Source organism: Scyliorhinus canicula, chromosome 16 (assembly GCF_902713615.1).
Source record: "Scyliorhinus canicula chromosome 16, sScyCan1.1, whole genome shotgun sequence".
NCBI lineage: Eukaryota > Metazoa > Chordata > Chondrichthyes > Carcharhiniformes > Scyliorhinidae > Scyliorhinus > Scyliorhinus canicula.
The window spans coordinates 60,367,049-60,393,057 of record NC_052161.1 but is presented as its reverse complement, the minus strand read 5'-3'; the positions used below and the strand labels follow the sequence as shown (position 1 = coordinate 60,393,057).

The window sequence follows — 26,009 nt, the reverse complement described above, 5'->3', positions numbered from 1 at the left end:
GCTGGAATCTCCAGCATTGGGACTATGTCTCCACGCCGGCTTAAAACGGTGGAGTTTTACTCCTGAAATCCCTGAAAAACAGTTAAATGAATTCATAGCCCTGCAGGAGGCAAGTAAGTTCGCAGAGTGAATGCTGCAGATATGGGCCGCCGTACTTCTGAGTCAGAAGCCGCGCATGCGCACTGCGGCGGTCTCCAGCGGCCGCGCTGTGTTTCATGGCGGATTCAGACTGCGGAGCCAGACCGAAGAAAGAGACACCCCCCGATCGGCCGCACGCCCGACCCTCAACCCCCGCACATTAAATCCCTGGCCGCCTACAAGCGTCTCCGATTGGTCTCCGATCTGCCCGCCCCTGACCAGGGCATCCCGACCGGCAATAGGTGGTTAGTTCCACGCCGTCGGGAACTCAGCCGGTCGGGAGGATTGCTGAGTGGACCTCTGGCAATGGCCTCCCGGCGGCGCGACGTACTCGCCGGTGACGTGGTTTTTGGTGCCCGGAGAATCGTCAAACCGGCGCCTGACCCGATTACAGCATCAAACTGGATTCTCCACCCCGGCATTGGCCGCGATTTATGGCGCGGGCTACGGAGAATCCAGCCCCATAGGTTTGCGCGCAGACAAATGGACGCAATCTGAGAGGTGGCAGAGGGCAAGGGTAGGGTGGGTGAAGGAGTAGGAGAACGGTTTGCAGATTTGGCAGAGCTTCAGGGGATGTTTGAGTTCCCTAAGGGGAGTGAGTTCAGATACTGACAAGTTCGGGATTACGCGTGGAAGGAGTTGCCTACTTTCCACCAAATACCGGAGTATCCATTATTGCAAAAGCTGTTAGCTCCAGGCGTGTGGGGGGAATGGGGGATTGGTGATATTTATGGGTGTTTGGGAAAGAAAGAGATGACTTTAGTAGAAATGTTCAAGGGCGGGTAGGAAGAAGATCTGGGGACCGAGCTAGGGTGGGGGAATATGGAGTGAGGTATAATGCAATGTCCTGATTTGTGAGAATGAGTCTCATTCAATTGCAGGTGGTGCATAGGATGCATTTGACGTGGGCCTGGATGAAGGTGTTCTTCTCTGCGGAGGAGGTTCACTGTGAGAAATGTGGGTGAGGGCCGGCGAACCTTGCCCATATGTCCTTGGGGGGCGGTGGGGGGGGGGGGGGGGGGGGGTCGGTGTGAAACTGGAAGTATTTTGGGAAGTGGTGATCAGGGCTCTATTGGAGATAATGGGGTTGGATGTAACACCCTGCCCCTTGGTGGCAATTTTTGGAATTTGGGAGTTGCCAAGGCTGCAGGAGGGGAAGGGGGCTGATGTTGTGGGATTTCGCCTCCCTGATTGGCCGGCGAACCATTTTGCTGAACTGGCGATTAGCTATGTCACCGGGGGTGGGGGCATGGGTGGGGGTCCTGAACGAATCTTTGAGCCTGGTAAAGGTTAAGTCCATCCCGAGAGGGTTGGAGTAAGGGTTCTATGTGCAGAGGTGCCTGTTCCTATCCATCTTCAAGGATCTGTCTGTCACTGGGTGGGGGGAGGCCGGGGGGGGGGGGGGGGGGGTTAAAGGGAAAATGTTACAAACTATATGCAATGATTGTGGGTGGGTGATTTTCAGAACACAATCTTGTTTGAGTTTGGAATAAAATATATATATTTTTTAAATCATCACCAGTCACCTCTATCCCTTAAAGTGGCTGGCTAGGTTGGGGTTGGTTTCCCTGGAGTAAGGAAGGTAGAGGGGTGGAGCTGATTGTGGTGCACAAACTTAAGAGGACATATATAAAAATAAAGTCGCCATAGTTGAAGATGACCATAGGCTTCTTCTCTCTTTGAGGGGCACAATAAAATGTCTTACAACACCAGATTAAAGTCCACAGGTTTATTTGGAATCACGAGCTTTCAGAGCATGGCTCTTTCGTCAGATGAGTGAAGAGGTAGGTTACACAAACACAGCATATATCGACCAAACCATGATGCAAGATGATACTTTGAATGCAAGTCTTTGCAGGTAGCTGTCTTTACAAGTCCAGGCAGTGTGACTGGAGAGAGGGATAATCACAGGTTAAAGTGATGTGAAGTGTCTCAAGCCAGGACAGTTGGTAGGATTTCGCCTGGCATTGGACGGTACTCAGCTTCTGATCTTTGGGTAAGCTTTCTCCAAGGCGGCCTTCAGGATATGCGACAATGCAGATTCGCCGAGCAGAAACTGATAGCCAGGTTCCACACGCATGAGTACGGTCTCAACTTGGATCTTGGATTCATGTCTCACTACATTTCATCTCCCTGGGCTTGCAAAATCCTACCATTCATTGTATATTCCACTGACTTGTTAATCCTCCCAAAATGCATCACCTCACGCTTTTCAGGGATAGGTTACATTTTCCACTGTTCGGTCTGTCGTATTCAATATTTTCCCCGCGTCTTGACTGTGATAGAGAAATATAAACATGATTCATTAGGTAAGCAAAACTGAACTTTATTTCCGAATTAGAACTGACTGCTAGCAGTAAATGGCTGAGACTTTTGAAGTCGGAAGGCAGTCAGTACAAACTGCTGAGTCCGTCCCAAGTCTGCGATCTCACAGAAGAATAAGACGATTTTTATACATTATAGGATCAAGATAACATGAATACACCTTGGTCAGGAATTTGATCGAAAGTAAAACATAAGTAATAATCGTTACAATGGCGTCACCTTGCTGACCTTTAGGGGAATGGAGTTTCATATCATTATCTTGTCTTTGTTTTAAGAACTGGACAAACTTGTTTACATACAGGAAGAGACAGTTGATCAGCTTGGTATGTATTGAGACTACTTCTAGGTTCAAGCCTTATCTAGACTCTCAGAGTCACCCAGTTCTCAGGACATGCTGTCTATGTGTATTCTGGATCTGTGCCTTAGGTTATGTGAAAATCCGTTTAAATTCAATTGTACTAAGAAGACTTGACTAGTTTTCCCATCATGCAATTATTTACTTCACACAATACCACAGGTCCATCTGACCAGCCTGTCTCTTTCATCCTGTAACCTAAGGCTTGCTTCCTCACTATATACCACATCACCAATTTTTGTGTCATCTGTGAACTTACTGATCATACCCCTGGACCTTCAAGTCTAGATCATTAATACATATTACAAACAGCAAGGACCCAGCTCTGATCCCCATATACTTATTTTTTCTGCCTCTATTGTGTCTTCTTTTAGCCAGCAGTCTCCCTGAAATGAGCTTTGTCGGTTGTGCACAAGTTAATCCGTGTTGCCAAGGTGAAATGTGTTTACTAAATGGTGACAAAGCGTAAACATTACCGACTGTCAGCAATGATCCAGCAGCTTTTATCCCCACCCTGTTCTGTACGAACCAAACTGTCAGCATTCACACTGATCAACCACACAAATCAAATCTTAGCCATGCTTTCATTTTATTGGTTATTTCAACATTCCACTTCTGATTGTACAATTGAAATCTCTGTTTGGGAAATCAATACCTGCTGCCATTGTGTTTTATTCTCTTTAGCCAATTTTAACCTATTTTTATATCCTTTAGTCTTCCCTCCCTCTCCACCTTTCCACACACAACAGCAACTCTTGAGAGAGCAGAAACAAATATTATTTGGTTATTTCACCAGTGGGGTCAATTTTCCTGAATGAAGCACAGAGATTTAGAATAATTAGAATGAAATTACTTGAAAAATATACACACATATATAACATGCTCCATTAAAAACAAATAAGTGAAATGGATACCAGTAAAAGCTGTCTGCAGATGAGAGAGTGTTACAGCCGCCAGGGACCCGGGTTCGATTCCCGGATTGGGTCACTGTCTGCGAAAAGACGTGCTGTTAGGCGAATTGGACATTCTGAATTCTCCCTCAGGGTACCTGAACAGGTGCCATAGTGTGGCAGCTAGGGGATTTTCACAGTAACTTCATATAGGGCAGCATGGTAGCACAGTGATTAGCACTATTGTTTCGCAGCACTACGGACCAGGGTTCGATTCCTGGCTCGGTCTGTGCGGAGTCTGCACGCTATTCCCGTGTCTGGGTGTGTTTCCTCCCACAGGTCCCGAAAGATGTGCTTGCTAGGTGAATTAGACAGTTTGAATTCTCCTTCAGTGTACCCAAACAGGCGCCAGAGTGTAGCGACTAGGGGATTTTCACAGGAACCTCATTGCAGTGTTAATGTAAGTCTACTTGTGACACTAATAAAAATTGAAGCAACATGGTGGCACAGTGGTTAACACTGCTTCCTAACAGCTCCAACGTCCTGGGTTCAATTCCGGCCTCGGGTAACTGTGTGGCGTTTGCACTTTCTCCCCGTGTCTGCGTGGGTTTCCTCTGGGTGCTCCGGTTTCCTCCCACAGTCCAAAGATGTGCAAGTTAGGAGGATTGGCTACGCTAAATTGCCCCTTAAAAGGTCAAAAAGGTTAGGTGGGGTTATTGGGTTACGGGTCATGGGCCGTTGCAGACTCAATGGGCCACATGGCCTCCTTCTGCACTGTAAATTCTATGATTCTATTCATTGCAGTTTTAATATAAGCATACTTGTGAACACTAATAAAGATTATTATTATTTTATTTCATTTTTCGGCTCAGTGTTAGTTGGGGCAGACATTATTGACCAATAGAGATGGCAGAAAAGGATTCTGGGAGAAGTCAACTCAGTCACCTCGACTGTACTATGGGCAGCCAAAAAAACCCTCCCATGACAAGCAGGAGAAAGATCCTTGTCCAATAGAGGCAGCAGAAGAGAATTTTGGGATAAGTCAACTCAGTCACCATGACTGTACTGTTGGTAGCTGAAGAACTGGTGTCAAAGCGAGGACAAGCAAAGGTAAAGAAGGATATCACGGTCAACAGATTGATTCAGGGAGAAATCAACTCAGTCACTTCAACCAGCAGGTAGGTGATTGGCTGGTGGCTGGTAAGTAGTTTCTCCTTTCAATTTTCTCTTGGCATTGTAGTTGTTGTTGTTGTGAGATCCCAGACCCGTGTCATGCTCCTCTTGTGTGATGTCGGAGATCAGGGACATGTCCACTGTCCCTGGCTCCTTCACGTGCAAGAAGTGTGTCCAGCTGCAGCTCGCGTTAGACCTCTTGACGGCTCTGGAGCTGCGGATGGACTCACTTTGGAGCATCCACGATGCTGAGGAAGTCGTGGATAGCACATTTAGCAAGATAAAGAGTATTGAGGGAGAGAGGAAATGGGTGACCACCAGCCAGAGGAAGAGTAGGAAGGAAGTGCGGGGGTCCCCTGCGGCCATCTCCTTCCAAAAACAGGTACACCATTTTGGATATTGTTGGGGGAAATGGCTCACCAGGGGAAGGCAACAGTAGCCAGGTTCATGGCACCATGGCTGGCTGTGCTGCGCAGGAGATCAGGAAAAAGAGTGGTAGAGCTATAGTGATAGGGGCTTCGAATTTAAGGGGAGGAGACAGACATTTCTGCGGACAAAATCAAGACTCCAGGAAGGTATTTTGCCTTCTGACTGCAAAGGACCTGGATGTCTCAGAATTCTAAAGGGGGAGGATGAACAGCCAGCTGTCATGGTGCATATAGGCGCCAACGGTATAGGTAAAAAACAGGATGAGGTCCTACAGGCTGAATTTCTGGAGTTAGGAGATAAACTAAAAGGTAGGACCTCAAAGGTAGTAATCTCGGGATTGCTTTCAGTGCCACGTGCTAGTCAGATTAAGAATGACAGGCAGGCAGGGTGATTAAGTGTCTTGAGAGATGGTGCAGGAGGGAGGGATTCCAATTTTTGGGACATTGGAACCGGTTCTGGGAGAGGCGGGACCATTACAAATCGGACGGTCAATATCTGGGCAGGACTGGAACAATTGTCCCAGTGGGGCTGTTTGCTGGCACTGTTGGGGAGGGTTTAAATTGATATGACAGGTGGGTGGGAACCATTGCAGGAAGTCAGATGGTAGTAAAGAGGGGACAGAAACAAAAGCGAGTAAAGAGAAAAGTGGAAGGCAGACAAACAGATTGAACTGCCTAGTATGGTGGTGGGGGGTGGGAACCGGAGCAGTAGGTCAGCAGGAGAAATAACTGAGGGAGAGCTATAGATTAAGGCCAATAAGATTAAGAGGAAGAACAGGCAGGGAGTGGTGGTCAACACAGCGAAGCTGGTGGACTTAAGTGCTTTAGTTTCAATGTGAGAAGTATTTCAGGTAAGACAGATGAACCTCGAGCTTGGATTAGTATGTAGAATTATGATGTTGCTATTACAGAAACTTGGTTGAAAGAGGGATCGGATTGGCAACTAAACTTTCCAGGATTTAGATGCTTCAGGCAGGATAGAGAGGGATGCAAAATGGGTGGGGGAGTTGGTTTATTGGTCAAGGAGAATATCACAGCTGTGCTGAGGAAGGACACCTTGAAGGGTTCAGGCAGCGAGGCAATATGGGTAGAGCTCAGGAATAGGAAGGGTGCTGTCATAATGTTAAGGGTTTACTACAGACCTCCTAACAGCCATCAGGAGATAGAGGAGCAGATATGCAGACAGATCTTGGAAAAATGCATAAACAATAGGATTGTTGTGGTGGGTGATTTTAACTTTCCGTATATTGACTGGGACACACTTACTGCTCGAGGCATGGATGCACTGAATTTGTAAGGAGCGGTCCAGGAGGGTTTCTGGAAACAATATGTAAATTGCCCAACTCTGGAAGGGGCCATATTAGGCCTGGCGCTGGGGAATGAGCCCGGCCAAGTGATCGAAGTTTCAGCAGGAGATCATTTCGGGAACAATGATCATAATTCTGTAAGTTTTATGCTGCTTATGGATATCCACCACATGGATAAGGACAAGAGTGGTCCTCAGGTGAAGGTGTTAGACTGGGGGAAGGCTATTTAGAACAGCATGAAGCAGGATCTGGAGAGTGTTGACTGCGTGAGTCTGTTTGAGGGAAAATTAACATCTGGCATGTGGGAGGCTTTCAAATGTCAGTTGATTAGAATTCAGGACCAACCTATACCTGTGAGGATGAAAGATAAGGGTGGCAAGTATAGGGAACCCTGGATAATGAGGGATATTATAAACCTTGTCAAAAAGAAAAAGGAAGCTTTGTGAGGTCTAAAAGGCTTCGGACAGATGAAGCCTTTGAAGAATATAAAGAAGGTAAGAAGGAACGTAAGGTAGGAGTTCGGATGGCTAAAAGGAGTCATGAAATGTCGTTGGCAAACAGGAATAAGAAAAATCATAAGGCATTTATACATATGTAAAGAGCAAGAGGGTAGCCAGAGAAAGGGTTAGTCCATTCAAGGATATTAGAGGGAATCTATGTATGGAACCTGAGGAAATGGGTGAGATACTAAATGAATACTTTGCCTTAGTATTCACCAAAGAGAAGGACTTGGTGGATGAGGAGTATAGGGTAGTGTGTAGATATTCTGAGTCATGTTGATATTAATAAAGAGGAGGTGTTGGGCATCTTAAAAAGCATTAAAGTAGGTAAGCCCCCAGGGCCTGGTGGGATCTATCCCAGAATACTGAGGGAGGCAAAGGAGGAAATTGCTGGGGTCTTGACAGTAATCTTTGTATCCTCATTGGCTATAGGTGAAGTTCCTGAGGACTGGAGAGTCGCCAATGTTGTTCTATTGTTTAAGAAGGGCAGCAGGGATAATCCAGGAAATTCTAGGTCCTTGAGCCTTACATCAGTAGTAGGGAAATTATTGGAAAAGGTTCTTAGAGACAGGATTTACTCACATTTGGAAACAAATGGACTTATTAGTGATGGGCAGCATGGTTTTGTGAAGGGGAGGTCGTGTCTCAATGTTTTGATTGAGTTTTTCGGGGAGGTGACAAAGATGATAGATGAGTGAAAGGTAGTAGATATTGTGCACATGAACTTCAGTAAAGCCTTTGACAAGGTGCCTCATGGTAGACTGGTAGAAAAGGTGAAGTCACATGGGATCAGAGGAGAGTTGGTAAATTGTGTACAGAACTGGCCTGGGCACAGAAGACAGACGGTAGCAGTAGAAGGGTGCTTTTCTGAATGGAAGCTGGCGGCGTTCCACAGGGATCAGTTCTGGGACTTTTGTTGTTCATAGCGTATGGAAATGATTTGGAAGAAAATGTAGTTGGTCTGATTAGAAAGTTCGCAGCCACACAAAAATTGGTGGAGTTGCGGATAGTGAAGAGGATTGTCAGAGGATACAGCAAGATATAAACTGGTTGGAGAAATGGCAGATAGAATTTAATCTGGACAAGTGGGAGGTAATGCACTTTGGAAAGTCCAATGCATGTAGGAATTTCACAGTAAATGGTGGATCTCTTTTGAGTATTGACAGGCAAAGAGATCTGGGCATGCATGTCCACCGATCACTGAAAATGGCAACGCATATGGATAAGGTGGTCAAGAAGGCATTCGGCATGCTGTCCTTCATTGGTCGGGGCATTGACTATAAAAATTGGCAAGTCATGTTGCAGCTGTGCAGAACCTTAGTTAGGCCTCCTTTGGAATATTGTGTTCAATTCTGGGTGCCACACTACCTGAAAGATGTGGATGCTTTGGAGAGGGTACAGATGCAGTTTACTAGGATGTTGCCAGTATGGGGGGCATTAGCTATGAGTAGAGGTTAGATAAACACGGTCTGTTCTCACTGGAACGACGGAGGTTGAGATGGCGATCTGATAGAGGTTTACAAGATTATGAGTGGCATGCACAGAGTGGATAGTCAGGTGCTCTTTCCTAGGGTAAGGGAGTCGAGTACAATGGGACATAGGTTTAAAGTGCGTGGGGAAAAGTTTAGAACAGATGTGCGAGGCACGGTTTTTACACAGAGGGTGGTAAATATATGGAACGCGGTGCCTGGGGAGGTGGTGGGAGCAGGTACGATAGCGGCATTTAAGGGGCATCCAGACAAATATATGAATAGGGTGGGAATGGAAGGATACGGACTCCGTAAGTGCTTATGGTTTTAGTTTAGGCAGGTACCATGCTCGGCACAGGCTTGGATGGCCGAAGGGTCTGTTCCTGTGTTGTATTGTTCTTTATTCTAGATGGAAAGGCTTAATTCACAAAGAGCACTTAGATATTCTTCATTGCCAGGGTCCAAATCCAAGGCTTTTTCAAAGCTTTCAACAGCCTCGCGCTTCTTCCCATCCAGTTGGTGCATTAACCCAAGAACACCATGGGCCTTGCTGTTTTTCGGGTTCCTGCGAATTTGTCTTTCTGATATTAACTTCAAGTTATCACGGCACCTTTTCATATCAGTTGAGTTACAATTGATTTTCATTCCTTCTAGAAAACGCGTGATGGCATTTGATTCTGATTTTTTCTGATGCAGTTCAAATAATCCAGCCTCCAAACATATTGCCTGCTTATTTTCAGGACGTATATCTTGAAATTTCAGGAGATTATTGTAAATCTCCTCGACATTTTCATATTCTTCATTTAATGAACAGATTCTGGCAAAATCTAGCTGTGCCCTAATAAATGTTAATGGGCGAGGTTCAAAAGCCTTTTTAAAATGATCCTTACACAGTTCAATCAATTCAGCTCTCTGTTGAAAAGCAGGATCACCAGGTCTTTTGCTACGTGGATTTTTGTTCACTGACGATAATTTCTTTCTGTAACACAGACCTATTTGATGGTGTAAAAATGTAGAGTGTGGGGTTATTTCCAATCCTTTCTTCAACAGCTCCACAGCTTTGTCTAGATCTTCCTTCAATCTGTAAAATTTTGCTGCATAGCGAAGCACATGTGGGAGATTAGGGGACGCCTGCAACGCGTTTTCAACTAATTCAAGCGCATCTTCACTTTGATTGGACTGTTGTAGTTTTAGAGCTAACAGCACCATGGCTTCACCGTGATCTGGATCAAGCTCCAGAACACGTCTAAACTGCTTTATTGATTGAGTGGGTTTACAATTCTCTGGGGTTCCAGAAAATGTTTCCAGACGAGAAAGAACAATCGCATAGCCATCATTCCATTCAACATTATCCGGGTCTTCCTCCAGAGCCTTTTTGAAACATTCCTTTGCTTCTTCATAATATTGAGAAGAAGACTTCAATAGTGACCAACCCTTCTCCCCGTATACTGCAGGTATCATTGCTGTGTACCGAGAGGCATCAGGAAATTGTTCACAGATCTTCTCCAGTTTGTCGAGGTAGGACTGAGCCTCTGTCAGTTGTTCCATGTGATAATATACCCAGGCATAGTTTCCATAGGTGATGATGATTCTTTTATCAAATTCATCTTCATGATTTTCCCTCAGAATCTTTTCAGCTTCCTTTAAGTTTTGAGTCGCCTCCTCATAGTTTCCTTGCAGACAGTTCACAAAAGCGAGTTGGTTGTAAAACCTGCCTTGATATTTCTCATTTGTCTGAATTGAATCTTCTAATCTTTGCTTTATGTCATCCAAGTCAATATTTTCTTTCTGTGGCCCCCATGTGAAATGACATTGAAGCTGTTCAAGCTTCTCTTTCAACAAATCCTTCTCTTGGTCACTGCAAGAGAAAAACAAACCCATCAAAATCCATCTTGGACGAACTGAACCATTTTATAAGCCCCTCCGTCCAGTTTTATTATCTGAGAGCTGTTCCTGACTCTGGGACTCAGTGAGCCTGAAACCTCTGGTCACACAATGATTATCTCTGATGTGGAGATGCCGGCGTTGGACTGGGGTGGGCACAGTAAGAAGTCTTACAACACCAGTTAAAGTCCGACAGTTTGTTTCGAATTACCAACTTTCGGAGTGCAGCTCCTTCCTCAGGTGAATGATTCACCTGAGGTAGGAGCTGTGCTCCGAAAGCTAGTGATTCGAAACTAACCTGTTGGACTTTAACCTGGTGTTGTGAGACTTCTTCCAATGATTATCGCAGCAACATCTCGCAGCAAAATAAAGGGATTTTCTTCGCAACCTTATCTGTTCTTGCACTTTTCTCCTTTCTGCTGGTTGATGTACCATCTCGTGGACATTTAGCCTTCTCACAAAACGAACAGTAAATCTTAACAGCCTCAATGGCCAATGGGATGAAGAGGAACTCTAGCTGAAGTACTCAATCTCTTGCTAGTTTTGTCTAATACATCTCCTTCTCATTCTGCTCTGTAGAATGGACTGGCTGCTCTCTCAGGTGGGACCCTGCTCCCGAGTTACGTGTGAAGTCTCACCTTAAGACAATTAATGCTGTTCCTCATGCTAAATTTATGCAGAGAAGCCAGGGGTGGGGACCCCTCCCCCTGATCTTTCAGCTGGAGTGTGTGAGCAGTTTAGTAATATAAGGCTCGTAAAATCCAGCTCCATGTTCAACTTTTTTCCTGCTGAAAATCTCCCATGATTCCATTCCTCATGTGTTGAACCAAAATTCCTGAATGCCTTCATTATAGATTACACCCCCAATAAAAACTTTCAAAATTTTTTGTCAACCCTCTAAGTATATCCTTCTTTTCCATTGAATTCTCTGATCACTTTTCTGCAAAATACCTTGGCACAATTTGTTACATTATAGGCGCTATATAAATGCGAGTTGTCACGTTTACCCACAACACGTCAAAGTAATTCACTGATTGTGCAACACATTGGGACGTGCCTGTGGGGTGTGGTAAGATGTTACATCAAGAAAAAGACTTTCTTGCTTTCTTCTTGTTCAATTCCTGTCGATTCACTTTATCACCCCGGACATCCCAACTCATTCTCTACTTCAGCTGCCTCTTGTTCATGGTGCCACTCTTCTCCCTTCCCCCCTCAATCCTCGCAGTCATTCTTACCCCTAATGCATGAGCTGTCTGTATGATACTGTAACCTATGACCTGGAAGTGGTGATACGAGCTACTTCCAGGCCCTGTACTGTAACCCCGGTGGGCTCTGCCTCTGGCTCCGCCCTCACCGGTGCCATATATAGACCGACCACCTGTACAACCGACTCTGGCAGGCGAGTTCATGGTTAATAAAGCCTAATGTTCACTCGCTCTCTCTGCCTCTTGGTGAATTGACGGTACATCAATTTATTAATCATCGACAGCACCATGGAAGCCGCTCCAAAGCCAGACAGGCTCAAATTCAACACGCGTGCGTCAGAAGCCAAGGAGATATTCGAACATTGGCTTTGGTGCTTCGAGGCCTACCTCGACTCCTCGACAATGCCTCCCACGGAGACCCTCAAGCTGCGACTCCTCCACGCTCGGGTGAGCCATTGAATCTCAGTAATGATCGAGAAAGTGGCCAAGTACGAGGTGGCGGTCGCAACCCTCAAGGCTCATTTCGTGAAGCCCGTAAACAACCTTTCACTCGATAAACATTCACCGGGGCAATATATATAGACCGGCCACCTGTGGGTGGCACTCATCTGTACAACCGACTCTGGCTAGGAAAGTTCATGATTAATAAAGGCTAATGTTCACTCGCGCTCTCTGTCTCTCGGTGAATTGACAGTACCTCAACCCCCTCACCAGTTCATGGAGAGTTTTGGCTTTCAGTTCAAACTACTACATCCCCCCCCCCCCCCCCCCCCCCCCGGGCCTCCCCATCTAGCCCCATCCAATTCACAGTTAATGTGAACTTTCATCTCCCTCACACTCAGTATCAACTTCAGAAAGTACTTTTCCTTCTCCTACCCACTTCAATCCAGACCTCCTCGGCAACATTCCATATTACATTCACTCCCGTCCACCCCAGTTCAGGCTGTGCTCTCCCTGTGATTTATAGTTCTGATTGCTTTAGTTTATTCTGTACAAAGGTACATTTTGAAAATCAGCATTTTACATTAATAAACCTCGTCGAGGTTACTACAGAACACAGAGTAAAGCTTTCTCTCTTCAAAGACTGCAAACGTCCTGGGGCATTTGCAGAAGACAAATTGAAAATTCACATTCTACAAAAGCTGAATGGAAGATCATTTTAATTTTAATTAATACCTAATACAAACCATAACCAGATTATTTTTCCTCGTGTCGCCTGAGAATCACCAGTCTTGCTGCAGCAATTCTATGGGTAAAATTTCACATCCTCCAAGACGATGAATGATGATGTCGGGCATGCATTCCCATGTTATCATGCGTGATATTTCGTTTGGCAGGCACAAGCATGGATTGGGGCGCACACCCATCAGCATTTACAGGGTTAATTAAGGAGATTAAATCCCCAATCGATCAGATATTTACATTGCCAGTGTGATTTTAAGCTCGCTACACAAGCAAAACTGGCAGGAGTCCCAACTCTAATTGATCAAGAGGAGGCTAAAAGACGGCTGTTGGTTCTAATGGCTGAGGAATTAGTTGTTTATAGGGATGAGGTGTTGTTCTGTCCTGTGAAAAGAGTATTTTGTGTGTTGTGCACAACAGAGTGTGGAGCTCAGACAAGATTTCTGTGAGCTGGCAATGGTGGTTTGGGTCTCTCTGTCACCCTTAGTGCAAGGGTGAGCCCCGCTAGCCAACCTGCTGATGGACATTGTGTACTCGGCAGGGAGCACTTCTTCTGAGGAGGAGAAGAAACAAAGATTGAGGGAGCAACGTGCTTGCAGGCACCCTCATCAGGCAGAGATCTATGCACAGATGGTCAGCACCATCAAAAATGGCAAGCAGACTGCCCACGGAGAAGACATCACTACCCAGCTACCAGGGTGTACAGGCAGCAATCCAACTACCCTGGAAAAGACTGAGGTCCAGTGCCGCAGGAGGCTCCAGCTGTCAAGAGACACTGTGATGAGCACATGCCAGATAGGGCCTGAGGTAGCCTCCAACAGTGTGGGTGGACACCCAATGCCTGTGGCTCCGAAGGTCACTGTGGCACAAAATATTTATGCCTCTCAATCATTCCAAGGCACTGTGGGTGATCTATGTGGAGCCTCATAGTGAGCTGAACAGTAATTGATGCATTGTTGAGGCATGTGAAATGATTCATTCATTTCAGGATGGACCAGATCAGCCAGGTTGTGAGGGCGAGAGGATTCGCTGCCATTGCAGGGTTCCCCTGCATCCAGGTTGGCCATTGATTGTACCCATGTGGGCTTCCAGGTGCCAGCTTGCCAGCCGGATAGCTTTGTGAACAGGAAGGCCTTTCACTCGATAAACATTCAGATCGTGTGTGTGACCACAGAACCCAAATTCTGCAGGTGTGTGCAAGGTACCCAGGCAGCTCGCACGATGCTTACATCCTTCGTCACTCGCAGGTGCCCCGGCTCTTCACTGCTCCAGCTCGTTTAGACGGGTGGTTGATCGGTAACGAGCCTTACCCACCGAAAAGGTTGCGGAGAACACCCTTCAGCCGACCAAGGACGAACGCTGGGGAAAGGTACAACCGCTGCCACGTATCACCAAGAGCAGTGGCAGAAAGACCATTGGACTGCTGAACGTTGTCATAATATGCAGACATGCAGATAATGATATACAGACAGACACAGACAGGCAGCTAATGAACACAGAGAACAGGACATGACCAATGAGCAGGCAAGACACTCAGGGGTGGTATCTCACTATAAAAGGCATGAGGCACTCACCTCTTTCCACTGATGAACATCTACAGAGTGAGTCAGGGTGTATGTACAGTATCACACCTCCAGCACGTGGCTAGGAGCTAGTCTGGTTCCGTCAGATAGAGTAACAACGCTTAGGTCAGCAGAGAGTCAAACTAATAGAGAACTGTGCTCACCGTACTACTGGTTGAATAAATCAGATTGAACTAACTTCCAGGTCTGGAGTATCTTTTGGTTAAAGCTGCATCCAGTTGCAGCCTGTGTTATCCCAGCATACATAACACAGCAAACGTAAGGTGCAGATGCCTCAACCGATCCGCTGGTGCTCTCCCATATACCCAAGTAAGTGCGGTAGTCTGTTACGCTCTTCATAATCTCACTCTTTCCATAAGGGAACCTCTTGAGCAGGAGGATGATGATGATGCAGAGGCTGCAGACACAGATGAGGGCTCCGATGCTGATGACTGGCAGCCAGAGGGCAAAGACGATGAGGAAGCAATGAGAAACCTCCAGGAGGGCAAAGACACCAGGAATGAGCTGATTCAGCTTTTCTTCACATAGGCAGGCATGCCGTTCCTTCCAGCAGTGCCAGTAGGCATTACCATCATCCAAGACACATTAAAAGCCACTCCTAGCCAATAAAGCCTGAGACCCTGGACATCTCTGTTCAGGTAGTGGTTAGTCTGATACCAATGCAGCACACAGGGCACATCTGGCTGGAGTCGAGAATGATATTTAAGGTGAGGAATTCAGAGATATATAAGGAGAAGGATGATCCACATGGATTATAAATGTAACATCTCGATTTCAAACACATCATTAGCACCCAGTGCAAACTCTGTCCTCATTGCTCTTGTTGGTCATCCTCTTGTTGGTGAACCTGAGCGGCCATTGCCCAGGATGGTCCACTCGGTTGCTATGGACTCCTGGGATGGAGCAGAGACTGCCAGAGAGACTAAGGAGCTGGTTCCCTTGTCAGCAATCCTGAGGTGAGTCCTCACCTCCCTGCTTTCCAATGAAAGATAGACAACTCTGGGTGGCACTGGCTGGTGTCACCTTCTAGCAGACAACCATTGACTTCCTGAGGTCAATGCCTGAGTGAGGGTTTGCAGGTCCAAATGCAACCCCAATGACATATCATTGCAGCCCAAGAACTGCATCACCTTGGGAGTGGCAAGCCTCAATGGATGAGGCTATGCGCTCGGGCTGACTCACAAAACAAGGCAAATTCGCCTCTAACATACACACCATCCTGACTTAAAACTATGGAGGAAATTCTCCCCCATGTTGGGCCCTGCACGCTTTCCTCTATCTCCAGAGAAAAGGAGCAGAGCCCCTAAACTGTGTTTGCCCTGGAGCCGAACGGAGCATGATGCTCCTGCACGCAGCACCTGGGCGAGAACCTGATTTGCATATTTAAAAGGATTGAAACTAGTTCGAATATGCTCCGCGTTGTGCCCGGCACACTTCAGGGTGCACCGGATGAATAGCGGGAAAGGACAAAATTAATATTCTCGCCGTGCGCGAATAATTCTGCGATTCACCAGGTCCACTCCTGATGGCAAGTTCTGGATCCCACCCAAAAATGGCGAAATATTCATCAACCCTCACTTGCATTCATTTCAATCTCATTCAGGTGTTTGAAGTTGAATGCAGTAGCCTCCTGGGAATTATCCGACTCCCCAGCGAAACTTACTGGTGTCACTAGCGTCGCTTTGTCAGCCTGTTCTTCCTGCTGTTCTTGTGATGCACCAGGGGAGATTTGGAAGAAATTGCCAGAGTCTCCGTGGTGGCAGGTACCGGTTTGGCCTCCAGCACTTCCTCCTCCGAGGGTGCCGGTTGGAACCTGGGGGACTCCATGGGATGGAGGGGCAGCTGGAGTGAGCTCCAGAGGCCTCTGAGTCATCTGTCACTGCCAGTCCTGGAAGCTCCCAATTGTCTGCATCATGGTGTCGCCCCCCTCATTAATGTTCCTCAGTGACTGGGCCATGTTGAAGTGACAGTGACGCCTCGTCAGTGGTCTCCTTGGGGCAGCACGGTAGCATTGTGGATAGCACAATCGCTTCACAGCTCCAGGGTCCCAGGTTTCGATTCCGGCTTGGGTCACTGTCTGTGCGGAGTCTGCACATCCTCCCCGTGTGTGCGTGGGTTTCCTCCGGGCGCTCCGGTTTCCTCCCACACTCCAAAGGTGTGCAGGTTAGGTGGATTGGCCATGATAAATTGCCCTTAGTGTCCAAAATTGCCCTTAGTGTTGGGTGGGGTTACTGGGTTATGGAGATAGGGTGGAGGTGTTGACCTTGGGTAGGGTGCTCTTTCCAGGAGCCGGTGGAGACTCGATGGGCCGAATGGCCTCCTTCTGCATTGTAAATTCTTTGAATCTATGATGTGGTCTCTTGAATGGCAGGGGAGGGGAACATCCCCGGGTGACCCAGTGGCATCAGATGGTGATCCTCCAAGACAGTGGACATGTGGCCAGTGAGAGGGAAGGATAATTTTGGCTGACATGAGCAACTCACTTGAGACAGGTCATCTGGGTGAAGGACCAGTGGATCCTCACATCTCTGGTACAGGCCAACCTGGCTATTTGTGACTGCTCTCTCCTTGGCCAACCCCATGATTTCTAGGGTCTGTTCCTCATGGGGAGTGAGGAATTGAACCTTCAAGATACCTCCCCCTGTCTTGGCCCTTTCCTGTTTATTATGGGCTATCTTCTCCTGCGGGGACAAAGAGAGGGCATGGTGAGCCACATGATTTATGGGTCGCCAGGTCTCTATCAGATGACATGTGTGGGCACTGTTGTGTTATGCTTCTTCATGTGGCATAAGCTGCTTCCTTGGTGTTTGCTCTGACAAAGGAAGGTTCAGACTTGGAGATAGGTTTAACACATTTATTGAACAGTTAACAATTCTCCTACTTGAGTTCAACTCTCCTGCTAATCTTGCTGTAGTAATTCAATCTAACTAACTAATCTGCTCTCATCCGCGTGTGGGTGTAAATGTTTCCGATCTGCGCCTGTGGAAAGAGAAAGAGCATGTGTGCCCTGTCCTTTAATATGGGTAGCCCCCTCTGGCTGTCTTGACTGCCCATTGGTCGTGTCGTATCTTACTGACCTATTTGTTGAATGTCTGTGTGTCAAGATGTCTCTGGTGCTCCCTCTAGTGTTTATTTAGTCTTAGTGTATTTACATTAACCCCTTGTGTATTTACAGTGATGCATATAACTACAGGCACCGCACCTGGACATGACGGGATTGTGCTGGTGATGCCAGGGGATGCTGAGGAACAAGCACGACGATCAGATGTGGGGAGGGTGTGAGTTGTCAGCTAGACAATTGCGGGGGAGGAGGGACAGTTTGGGAATGTGAGGGGTGGCAGGCGGAACTCATGCTAGGAGAGCAGTGCTGACTTACCTTGCAGCTCATTTGGAGGTCGCCGGTCTTGAAAATGAAATGAAATGAAAATCGCTTATTGTCACAAATAGGCTTCAAATGAAGTTACTGTGAAAAGCACCTAGTCGCCACGTTCTGAAGCCTGTTCGGGGAGGCTGGTACGGGAATTGAACCGTGCTGCTGGCCTGTCTTGGTCTGCTTTAAAAGCCAGCTTTTTAGCCCTGTGCTAAACCAGCTTCTTCCGACATTGGACACCAGTCCTCCGGGTCATGCTGCCCGCACTGATAGCCGTTACTATTGCCTCCCTGACGGCATTGCGGACGCTGCTGCTGGTTGTCTGACCCTCTCGGGGTAACAGGTTGTCCAGCTTCTCATCCACAGCATTGAGGAGCCTTGCGTGGTCGGCATCCCTAAAGTGAGGAGCAGGTCTGCATGCTGCCATGCTTGTGTGTTGACTCTGAGTGAGTGGTGAGGGGATGTTTAAAAGCAGCTCCCCCTGGTTAGCAGTGAGAAGCGAAGGCACGAGTCGGGCTAATTAGGCGGCGAGGGAGCAGAGTCAGTAATGCTGAGAATCTCGCGGAGCCTCATTTTTGGCATTAAGTGCCGTTGAATGCAGGCTGCGATCATGCCGCGATCTTGCCAATGAGGCCGTTGTGAAAATCTCCACCATACGCACCCAAAAGCAGACTTTGAAATGTTTCTGTTGAACCATGCAATGCCGCAGGTTGGCACTGCCAGAGTGCCAAGGGATGGAGCCTGAGAGGGGGCATGGCAATGAGAGGGCAGGGAGGGCATGAAGTGGGATCTGAAAGGTGTGGTGCTGAAAGTGGGGCTACTGCAAGGGGAGCTTTAAAGGGGTGTCCCTAGGTGATCCCATAGCGGGGTACCAGTGACCTGCGGGGGGAGCGGCAACTGGTATCAGTAATGTGCAGGGCCTGATGCCTTTGAGTGGGGTGACGGCAGTGTTTTCTGCCAGCGATTGGGGGGGAGGGAGAGAGGGGGGATACTGTAGGGTTGTCTAGAGATCGGGGCGCCCTTTAAAAATTGCGCCTCGATCATCAAGGAGTCAACCTAGGCCGTCGCCTTTAGGTCCTACACAACTCTTTCCCAGCGGGAATCTCCCTCATGTGGGTGGATTGTGATGAGAATTGCGCAAGAACAGCCGGCGGGATTCTCACCGGTCTTCCCGATCGCATTCACACTTAGGGTGCGAACCATCAGCCGCATTGCACACGAACTGGGACGCGGCGTAGCCGTTAGATGCCAGGAGATGCCTCTTCTAGGATCTACTCAGCTCACCACGTCTCATGTAATTGAAAGAAACATTACGGGGCAGCACGGTAGCATGGTGGTTAGCATAAATGCTTCACAGCTCCAGGGTCCCAGGTTCGATTCCCGGCTGGGTCACTGTCTGTGCGGAGTCTGCACGTCCTCCCCGTGTGTGCGTGGGTTTCCTCCAGGTGCTCCAGTTTCCTCCCACAGTCCAAAGATGTGCGGGTTAGGTTGATTGGCCATGCTAAATTGCCTGTAGTGTCCTTAAAAGTAAGGTTAAGGGGGGGTTGTTGGGTTACGGGTATAGGGTGGATACATGGGTTTGAGTAGGGTGATCATTGCTCGGCACAACATCGAGGGCCGAAGGGCCTGTTCTGTGCTGTACTGTTCTATGTTCTATATACTTTTATAAAAAATTTTTAAATTTTAGATCCAATAAATTACAAAACAGAACTGCAGCAACACATGTATCAAAAATTTAAAACAACAACTCCAATACCAGAAATGTCGCCCAGAACAATCCCCCCCCTCACTAATCTACCCTGCCGTCGATGATAGAACTCACTGATCGACCCCCTCACCGTGAACTTGGCCTTCTCGAGGTACAAGAATTCTAGCCATGCTTCAGCACTGGGTGCATCACCTGCCTCCAGCTCAGCAGTATCCATTGCTGGGCCAATAGCGATGCGAATACCAGAGCATCTGCTTCCTCACCCCCCCCCCCCCCCACCCCTCCCCCCCCACCGTCCTCAATTCCGGTTGGTCCAACACCCCAAATATGGCAACTAATAGACAGGGTTCTCAGTTAATATTCAGGATTGCCAATATAGTGTTGACAAAGGTCCCCAAAAACACACCAGCTTGGAACAGAACCAGAACATATGCGTATGATGAGCAGACCCTCTCAAACACCACTCACACTTATCCTTGCCTGCCTCAAAAAACTAACTGAACCTGACCCTGGTGAGGGTGGCAGGGTAGCATAGTGGATAGCACTGTTGCTTCACCGCGTCAGGGTCCTGGGTTCGATTCCAGGCTTGGGTCACTGTCTGTGTGGAGTTTGCACATTCTCCCCGTGCCTGCGTGGGTTTCCTCCAGGCGCTCCACTTTCCTCCCACAAGTCCCGAAAGACATGCTGGTCAAGCGAATTTGACATTCTGAATTCTCTCTCAGTGTATCCGAACAGGTGTTGGAATGTGGCCACTAGGGGATTTTCACAGTAACTTCATTGCAGTGTTAATATAAGCCTACTTGTGACACTAATAAAAAATTATTATTATTATAATAATCAGCACCACCTTTAGCTGTATCAAGCTCAACCTTGCGCAGGATGACGTAGCATTCATTCCCCCATGATCGACCCACCTATCTCAGACCCTCCTCCGACACATTAGAGTACTCTTTCCAGCATGGTAGATGGCGGTGCCTCCAGGAAAGTCGGGAATGCCTGTCGGACAAAGTCCCACACCTGGAAATATCTAAACATGTCCGGTCCCCCAAGCACTGCTTTCTCCTTCAACTCCTCCCAACTCGCAAACTGCCCTTTCAAAAACAGACCCCTCACCCTCTCCAGCTCTCTACCTTTCCAACCCTCACATGTAACATCCAATTACGTCGGCTCAAACAATGGTTCCAACGTATTGGGGCCCACCTTGACACCGCCCTCAGCTTCAAATGCTGACAGAGTTGCCGCCATATTTTTAACGTGGGGACTACCACCAGATTCACAGAATACTTTGGTGGAGAAAACAGCAAAGATGCCGTCGCAAGCTCCTCCAGGCCTGTCCCTTTTACATGTCGCTGACTCCATCCATTCCCAATAAACTTCTTGGTACCCAAACCAACCCTACACCTTCTACACATTGGCCGCCCAATAATAATACATCAAATTTGGCAGCGCCAACTCCCCCACCTGCCTTTCCCTTTGTAGAACCTCTCTCCGAATCCAGGGAGTTCTCCCCGCCCATATGAAGCCCATTATGAGCCGCTCCATCTCCTAAAAAACAGCTTTGGCAAAAAAACAGGGAGGCATTGAAATAAGAACACAAATCACGGCAAAATATTCATTTTAACAAATTGAACTCGGCCTGCCAGCGACAGTGGAAGGCTGTCCCACCTCTGATAGTCCGCTCTAACTCTGCTTGCCAAGCTTGTAAAATTTAATTTGCAAAGTTGTGGCCTGTCCCGGGTCACCTGAAACCCCAAATAGTGAAAACCAGTCCCTGCCAGATGGAACGGCAATCTTCCCAGCCCAGCTCACCCCTACTGAGGGCTAACCACAAATATTAATTCTTCCCAACATTCAGTTTGTATCATGAAAAGGGACCAAACCTCTTCAATATCCCCATTGTCTCCCCATAACTGACCCTGGATTCCTTATGTACAGCAAAAGGTTCATCTGTGTCCACCTGTCACAATTCCTCTCCAGTCGTCCGTGGCCCTCAAAGTAATTGCCACCAATGGTTTGTTTGCCAACGCGAGCAACAGAGGAGACCTAGGACATCCCTCCCTCATCGCCTTGTGCAACCTGAAACACCCCAAATTTATTGTGTTTATTCGAATAACTGCGGAACCCAGAATGCAAACCCAGGCCCAATCCCAAACTTCTCCAGCACCGCAAACAAATAACTCCATTCAACCCTGTTGAACGACCTTTCGGTTCTGGCACCACCGTCAGAGTAAGAACTACATTAAATATTTGCCTCACGTTGGCCCGACACTTTCTGCCCTTTAAAATCCCTGCCTGGTCTCCTCTCGCAAACTCCGGGAGGCAGGGCTCCAGTCTCAATGCAAGGATTTTAGCCAAATGTTTCCCATCCATGTTGAAATTGGGCGGTATGACCCACACTCTTTGGAAAGAGGGAGATGGACCCTGCTTTAATGTCTCAGGGAGGGACCCCAGCGCCAATGAGTTGGTAAACATCCCCAGCACAAATGGGGCCAGTTGGTCTGCGACCTTCTCGTAAAACTCTACCGGGAACCCATCAGGCCCCGGCGCCCTCCCCATCTGCATTACCCAGAGCCCATGGACCTCCTCCAACCCCATCTGTGCCTCCCCCAATTCATCCCCCACCTGAGGAAATCCCAAGCCCTCCAAGAACTCAACCCCCCCCCCCCCCCCCCCGCCCCATCCTTTGGTTGTTCCGACCTGTAAAACACCTCTGAGCAGAAACAAATCATCTCATTAACTTTCTCTGTGGGAGAGACCAACCCACCCCCTGGCTCCAGGTCCTGCACAAACTCCCTAGCAGCCTCTTGCCATCTTAACAGACGAGCAAGCAGGATGGCTAGCCTTCCACCATTTTCATATACTGTCCCCTTTAAGCACCGCAGCTGTCGCAGTACCGGCCCGTGGACCTGTGTATATATGACTTGTATGAGATCATCTCCCCTCTAATCACCACCTTTAATACCATAGATGGAGGGACTATCCGCTTTTTGTTTCTTTCAACATCGTTCTCCATGTCCCTGAAATCTTTGCACAGAACCCCGATGCGATAACAGTCCCACGTCCAGCCTCCAACCTGTGCGCTGTGCCTTGCCCCCTTCAACTTTAAATCCATGGTCGGAGGCACATGGTCGGAAATAAACACTGCCGAATACGCCGCATTTTTTACCCCAGGTATCAAGGCCCTACCCATAGCAAAAGAAATCGATACACGAATACACCTTGTGAATTGGTAAAAAAACAAAAACTCCTTACCCCCCCCCCCCCACACCAGCTGCATAAACCGCCATGGATCCGCCCCTCTTTTCTCTTCCATAAATGAAGTTAAAACCTTTGCCATCCCCGAAGGGACCAGCAGTCCAATTTTGGATCCAGAACGTATTTGAAATCTCCCCTCCCCAAAATCAGCCGCGGGGTGGGGGGGGGGGGGGGGGGGGAGTCCAGTTCCAGAATGGCAGCCAACAACCGCCTCATGAACTTAGCATCATCCCAATTCGGGGCATACACGCTCACCAACACCACAGCCCTTGCCTCCAGTGTACCAGTGACTATCACATACCAAGCTCCCGGATCATCCACCACCACACCCGCCTGAAAGCTAAGCCTCCTGCTAACCACAGTCGACATCACCCACACCCTGCAGTCAAACCTGAGTGGAAAAACATGACTCACTCAAGATTTCCTCAACCTAACCTGGTCCCGTGCCCACAGGTGAATCTCTTCCAGGAACATCACATTTGCCCCCTTTTTAAGTGGGAATAAACCCTTGCCCTCTACACAGGGCTCCCCAAGCTAGGAGTGTGCTAGGTGCTCGGGGAGCACAGCGAACCACGCCCATATGTTTTGGGAATGCCCAGCGCTGGGGGAGTTTTGGAAGGGGGTAGCAAGGACGGTGTCGAGGGTGGTGGGATCCAGGGTCAAGCCACGCTGGGGACTCGCAATTTTTGGGGTTGCAGTGGAGCCGGGAGTGCAGGAGGCGAAAGAGGCCGGTGTTCTGGCCTTTGCATCCCTAGTAGCCCGGCGGAGGATCATGCTTCAATGGAAGGATACGAGGCCCCCAAGCGTGGAGGCCTGGATCAATGCTAGGGTGGGGTTCATCAAATTGGAGAACGTGAAATTTGCCCTGAGGGGATCAGTACAGTGGTTCTTTAGGCGGTGGCAGCCTTTCCTGGACTTCCTGGCAGAACGGTAGGGAAATAGGCTGGCAGCAGCAGCAACCCAGGGGGACGGGGGGGGGGGGGACGGGGGGGACGGGGGGGGGGGGGACGGGGGGGGGGGGGGGGGGTTTTGGTTCGGTGTGTTTGCTTTTATTTTGTTTTTGTAGTTGGGTGGTTGTTGTTCTTGGGTTTTTACCATGGTTGTTTTGTTAATATTGTTTTATTGTTTATATTTTGTGAAAATCTTAATAAAAATTATTTTTTTTTAAAAATTGATCATTTGAATCCTTTCTAATCCATAATCGCACCGGGTACACCACCCAAAGCCTCATGCCCTTATTATAAAATAATGCCTTTGTCCTATAGAAGGCAGCCGGCCTCTTTGCCAACTCAGTTCCAATATCTTGATATATTCAGACCATATGCCTGTCTCAGTCAATTATCCAAATCTTTTTTGTCCATTCCAAGACCCTCTCCTTCCCTTGATAATTGGGTTAGTGGATTATCACCGCCCGCGCAGTGGCTTATTCGATCTTGGCTTTTGCCTGAGCGCCCAACGTACTCTATCCAATTCCGGAGGGGGGAAGCCTTCATCCCCTCCCAACAGCTGAAAAAGCATCTCGGAGAAATACTGGGTCGGCTTTGAGCCCTCCATTCCCTGTGGCAGCCCCACCAACCTGAGGTTTAACCACCGTGAGCTATTCTCGAGGTCCTGCACTTCAAATCTCAGGCCTTTATTGGTCTCCGCCAACAGCAGCAACTCTGACTCCACCGAGGGGAATTGATCCTCGTGCCTTGACAATGTCTCTTCCATCCCGTTCAGCATCGCGCCTTGTGCCTTCACTACATTTGAAGTTCACACCAACTGTTCACGGATCAGACTCAAAGCCTGCCTCTTCAAAAGCGGCTTTAAAGGATTCTTTAATTTCCTGGTCCTGCCACTCAAATGGCCTATCCATTTGTTTGCCGACGGGCAACATGTCTGGTGTAATGGGCGCAGCAGCCATCTTCCCCCTTGCCAATTTTCATGCATTTTCTCTTTGCATGATGTCACCAGAGCCTCATGAGATCTAACGGGAGCTCGCAAGCTGTCGCAATCTGAATCTCGTCCATTGTGGGCGGGGTCAGTTTTCGGCAAATCCGCATATTATAGTGAGGCAGCTAGTCCCTTTCGTCTCAGAGACCACACTGTTTAGTGCTGGTCCCCACAAATAGCGCCAGCCTGGCACTGCAAAGCTGCCCAGATGGCACTGCCAGGGACACGGCCATGGTGCCAGGCTGGCAGTGCCAAGGTGCTAGGCTGGCATTTTTAAACGCCAGGGATCAGGCGCAGGGATGCCCTGCCCATGAGAGCTGAAGTGTGGGGGGGGGGGGGGGGGGGAGGGCAAGGGCCCCCTGGGAGGTGAGCTGGTGCTTTGAACGGAGTCAGAGTTCACGTCACGGAGGTCAAGAGGTCAGGCACCATTTTAAAATGGCGTCTCGATCTCCTCCTGCACTGCGGAGTTCCGGCGATCCGAGCTCCTCAGTGCAGGAAATGGGAATAAGTGCAGCCTCAGCGGGGCGTTACAACAAAGTTCCGTTAGATAGCGTGACGTTTCTCAGCGCTGCGAACGCCAAGAAACGCCCGGCTAAATGCGCTCAACATGGGACTCTGTTGCAATTCGGTTAGATTGGTTCCTTAGTCATTTTCTGGGAGAATTCTGCCCCATATTGCTGTTCCTTCACTCTTGGCCACAATACTGTACTCCTTTCCTAACAGCACTGTAGGTATATTGACACGAGCTGGACTGCACAGTTCACAGGGCTCACCGTCACCTTCTCAAGGGCAATTCGAGATGGGGAATCAATGCTGGCCCAGCCAGCAATGCTCACACCCCCAGAACAAAGAGAAAACTAATCCCAGTTCCCTGTGATTGAACTGCTTTGTAACGTCTGTTTTATTCCTGAAAACAAGCTCTTTGTTCAACAGTCGACAGTTACATTCCAGGAGTAAAGTAATTCAAGTGAACTTTACCTCATAATGCTGATTGAATGAAAAACGTTCTGAATTGCTTTCTGAGCTTTAACTCAGCTTCGACAAGTTGATCGAGGAGAGTATTTGTTGTGTTGTTTTCCAGCTCTGTTTTGCTTTCCCGCAGTGAATTGCTTCAAATCATTTCCTCAATGAGAATTGAAACTGAAACTAAAAAACGTAGCTGTGAAGCAACATGACTGAGCAGGAAGGAATGCTGCCAATACAGTCACACTGTGCTTTACCACAGAAAGCCAGATTAGTAATAGCAATGGATCATGTGGCCCTGAAGAGAATTCCTGTATCCCCTGGAACACATATGCCTGA

At 48.1% G+C, this 26,009-nt stretch overlaps 2 protein-coding genes across 5 annotated transcripts in view; one reads left to right on the top strand and one right to left on the bottom strand.

Moving 5' to 3' along the window:
* LOC119950988 (interferon-induced protein with tetratricopeptide repeats 5-like) overlaps positions 1–26,009 on the top strand; it is a 999,792-nt gene that overhangs the window by 252,265 nt on the left and 721,518 nt on the right. The gene's annotated exons all lie outside the window — the stretch shown is intronic.
* On the bottom strand, positions 1,853–25,823 carry LOC119950955 (interferon-induced protein with tetratricopeptide repeats 5-like). Of its 4 annotated transcripts, none has more exons than XR_005457475.1 (2): positions 25,686–25,809; positions 1,853–2,414 (listed from the first exon to the last, which is right to left on the bottom strand). XR_005457475.1 is itself a non-coding variant. In XM_038773982.1 (2 exons), the coding sequence occupies exons 1-2, from the start codon at positions 25,688–25,690 to the stop codon at positions 8,991–8,993; spliced, it is 1,458 nt and encodes a 485-aa protein (XP_038629910.1). In that variant the 5' UTR covers positions 25,691–25,823; the 3' UTR covers positions 8,905–8,990. The 4 variants fall into 4 exon arrangements, 2 of the variants coding, with proteins under 2 accessions (XP_038629910.1, XP_038629909.1); XR_005457476.1 differs by lacking the exon at positions 25,686–25,809 and adding an exon at positions 3,733–3,878; XM_038773982.1 differs by lacking the exon at positions 1,853–2,414 and adding an exon at positions 8,905–10,443 and having other exon boundaries at positions 25,686–25,823.

What these genes read in the sequence shown, in the direction of transcription:
- LOC119950955 (XM_038773981.1), bottom strand. Translation starts at nt 24,497, where the DNA reads ATGCTGAACGGGATGGAAGAGACATTGTCAAGGCACGAGGATCAATTC. An exon ending in TCACGGTGGTTAAACCTCAG is followed by an intron (nt 10,444 to 24,348) that starts GTTGGTGGGGCT and finishes TTTCTCTTGCAG; the next exon opens with TGACCAAGAGAAGGATTTGT.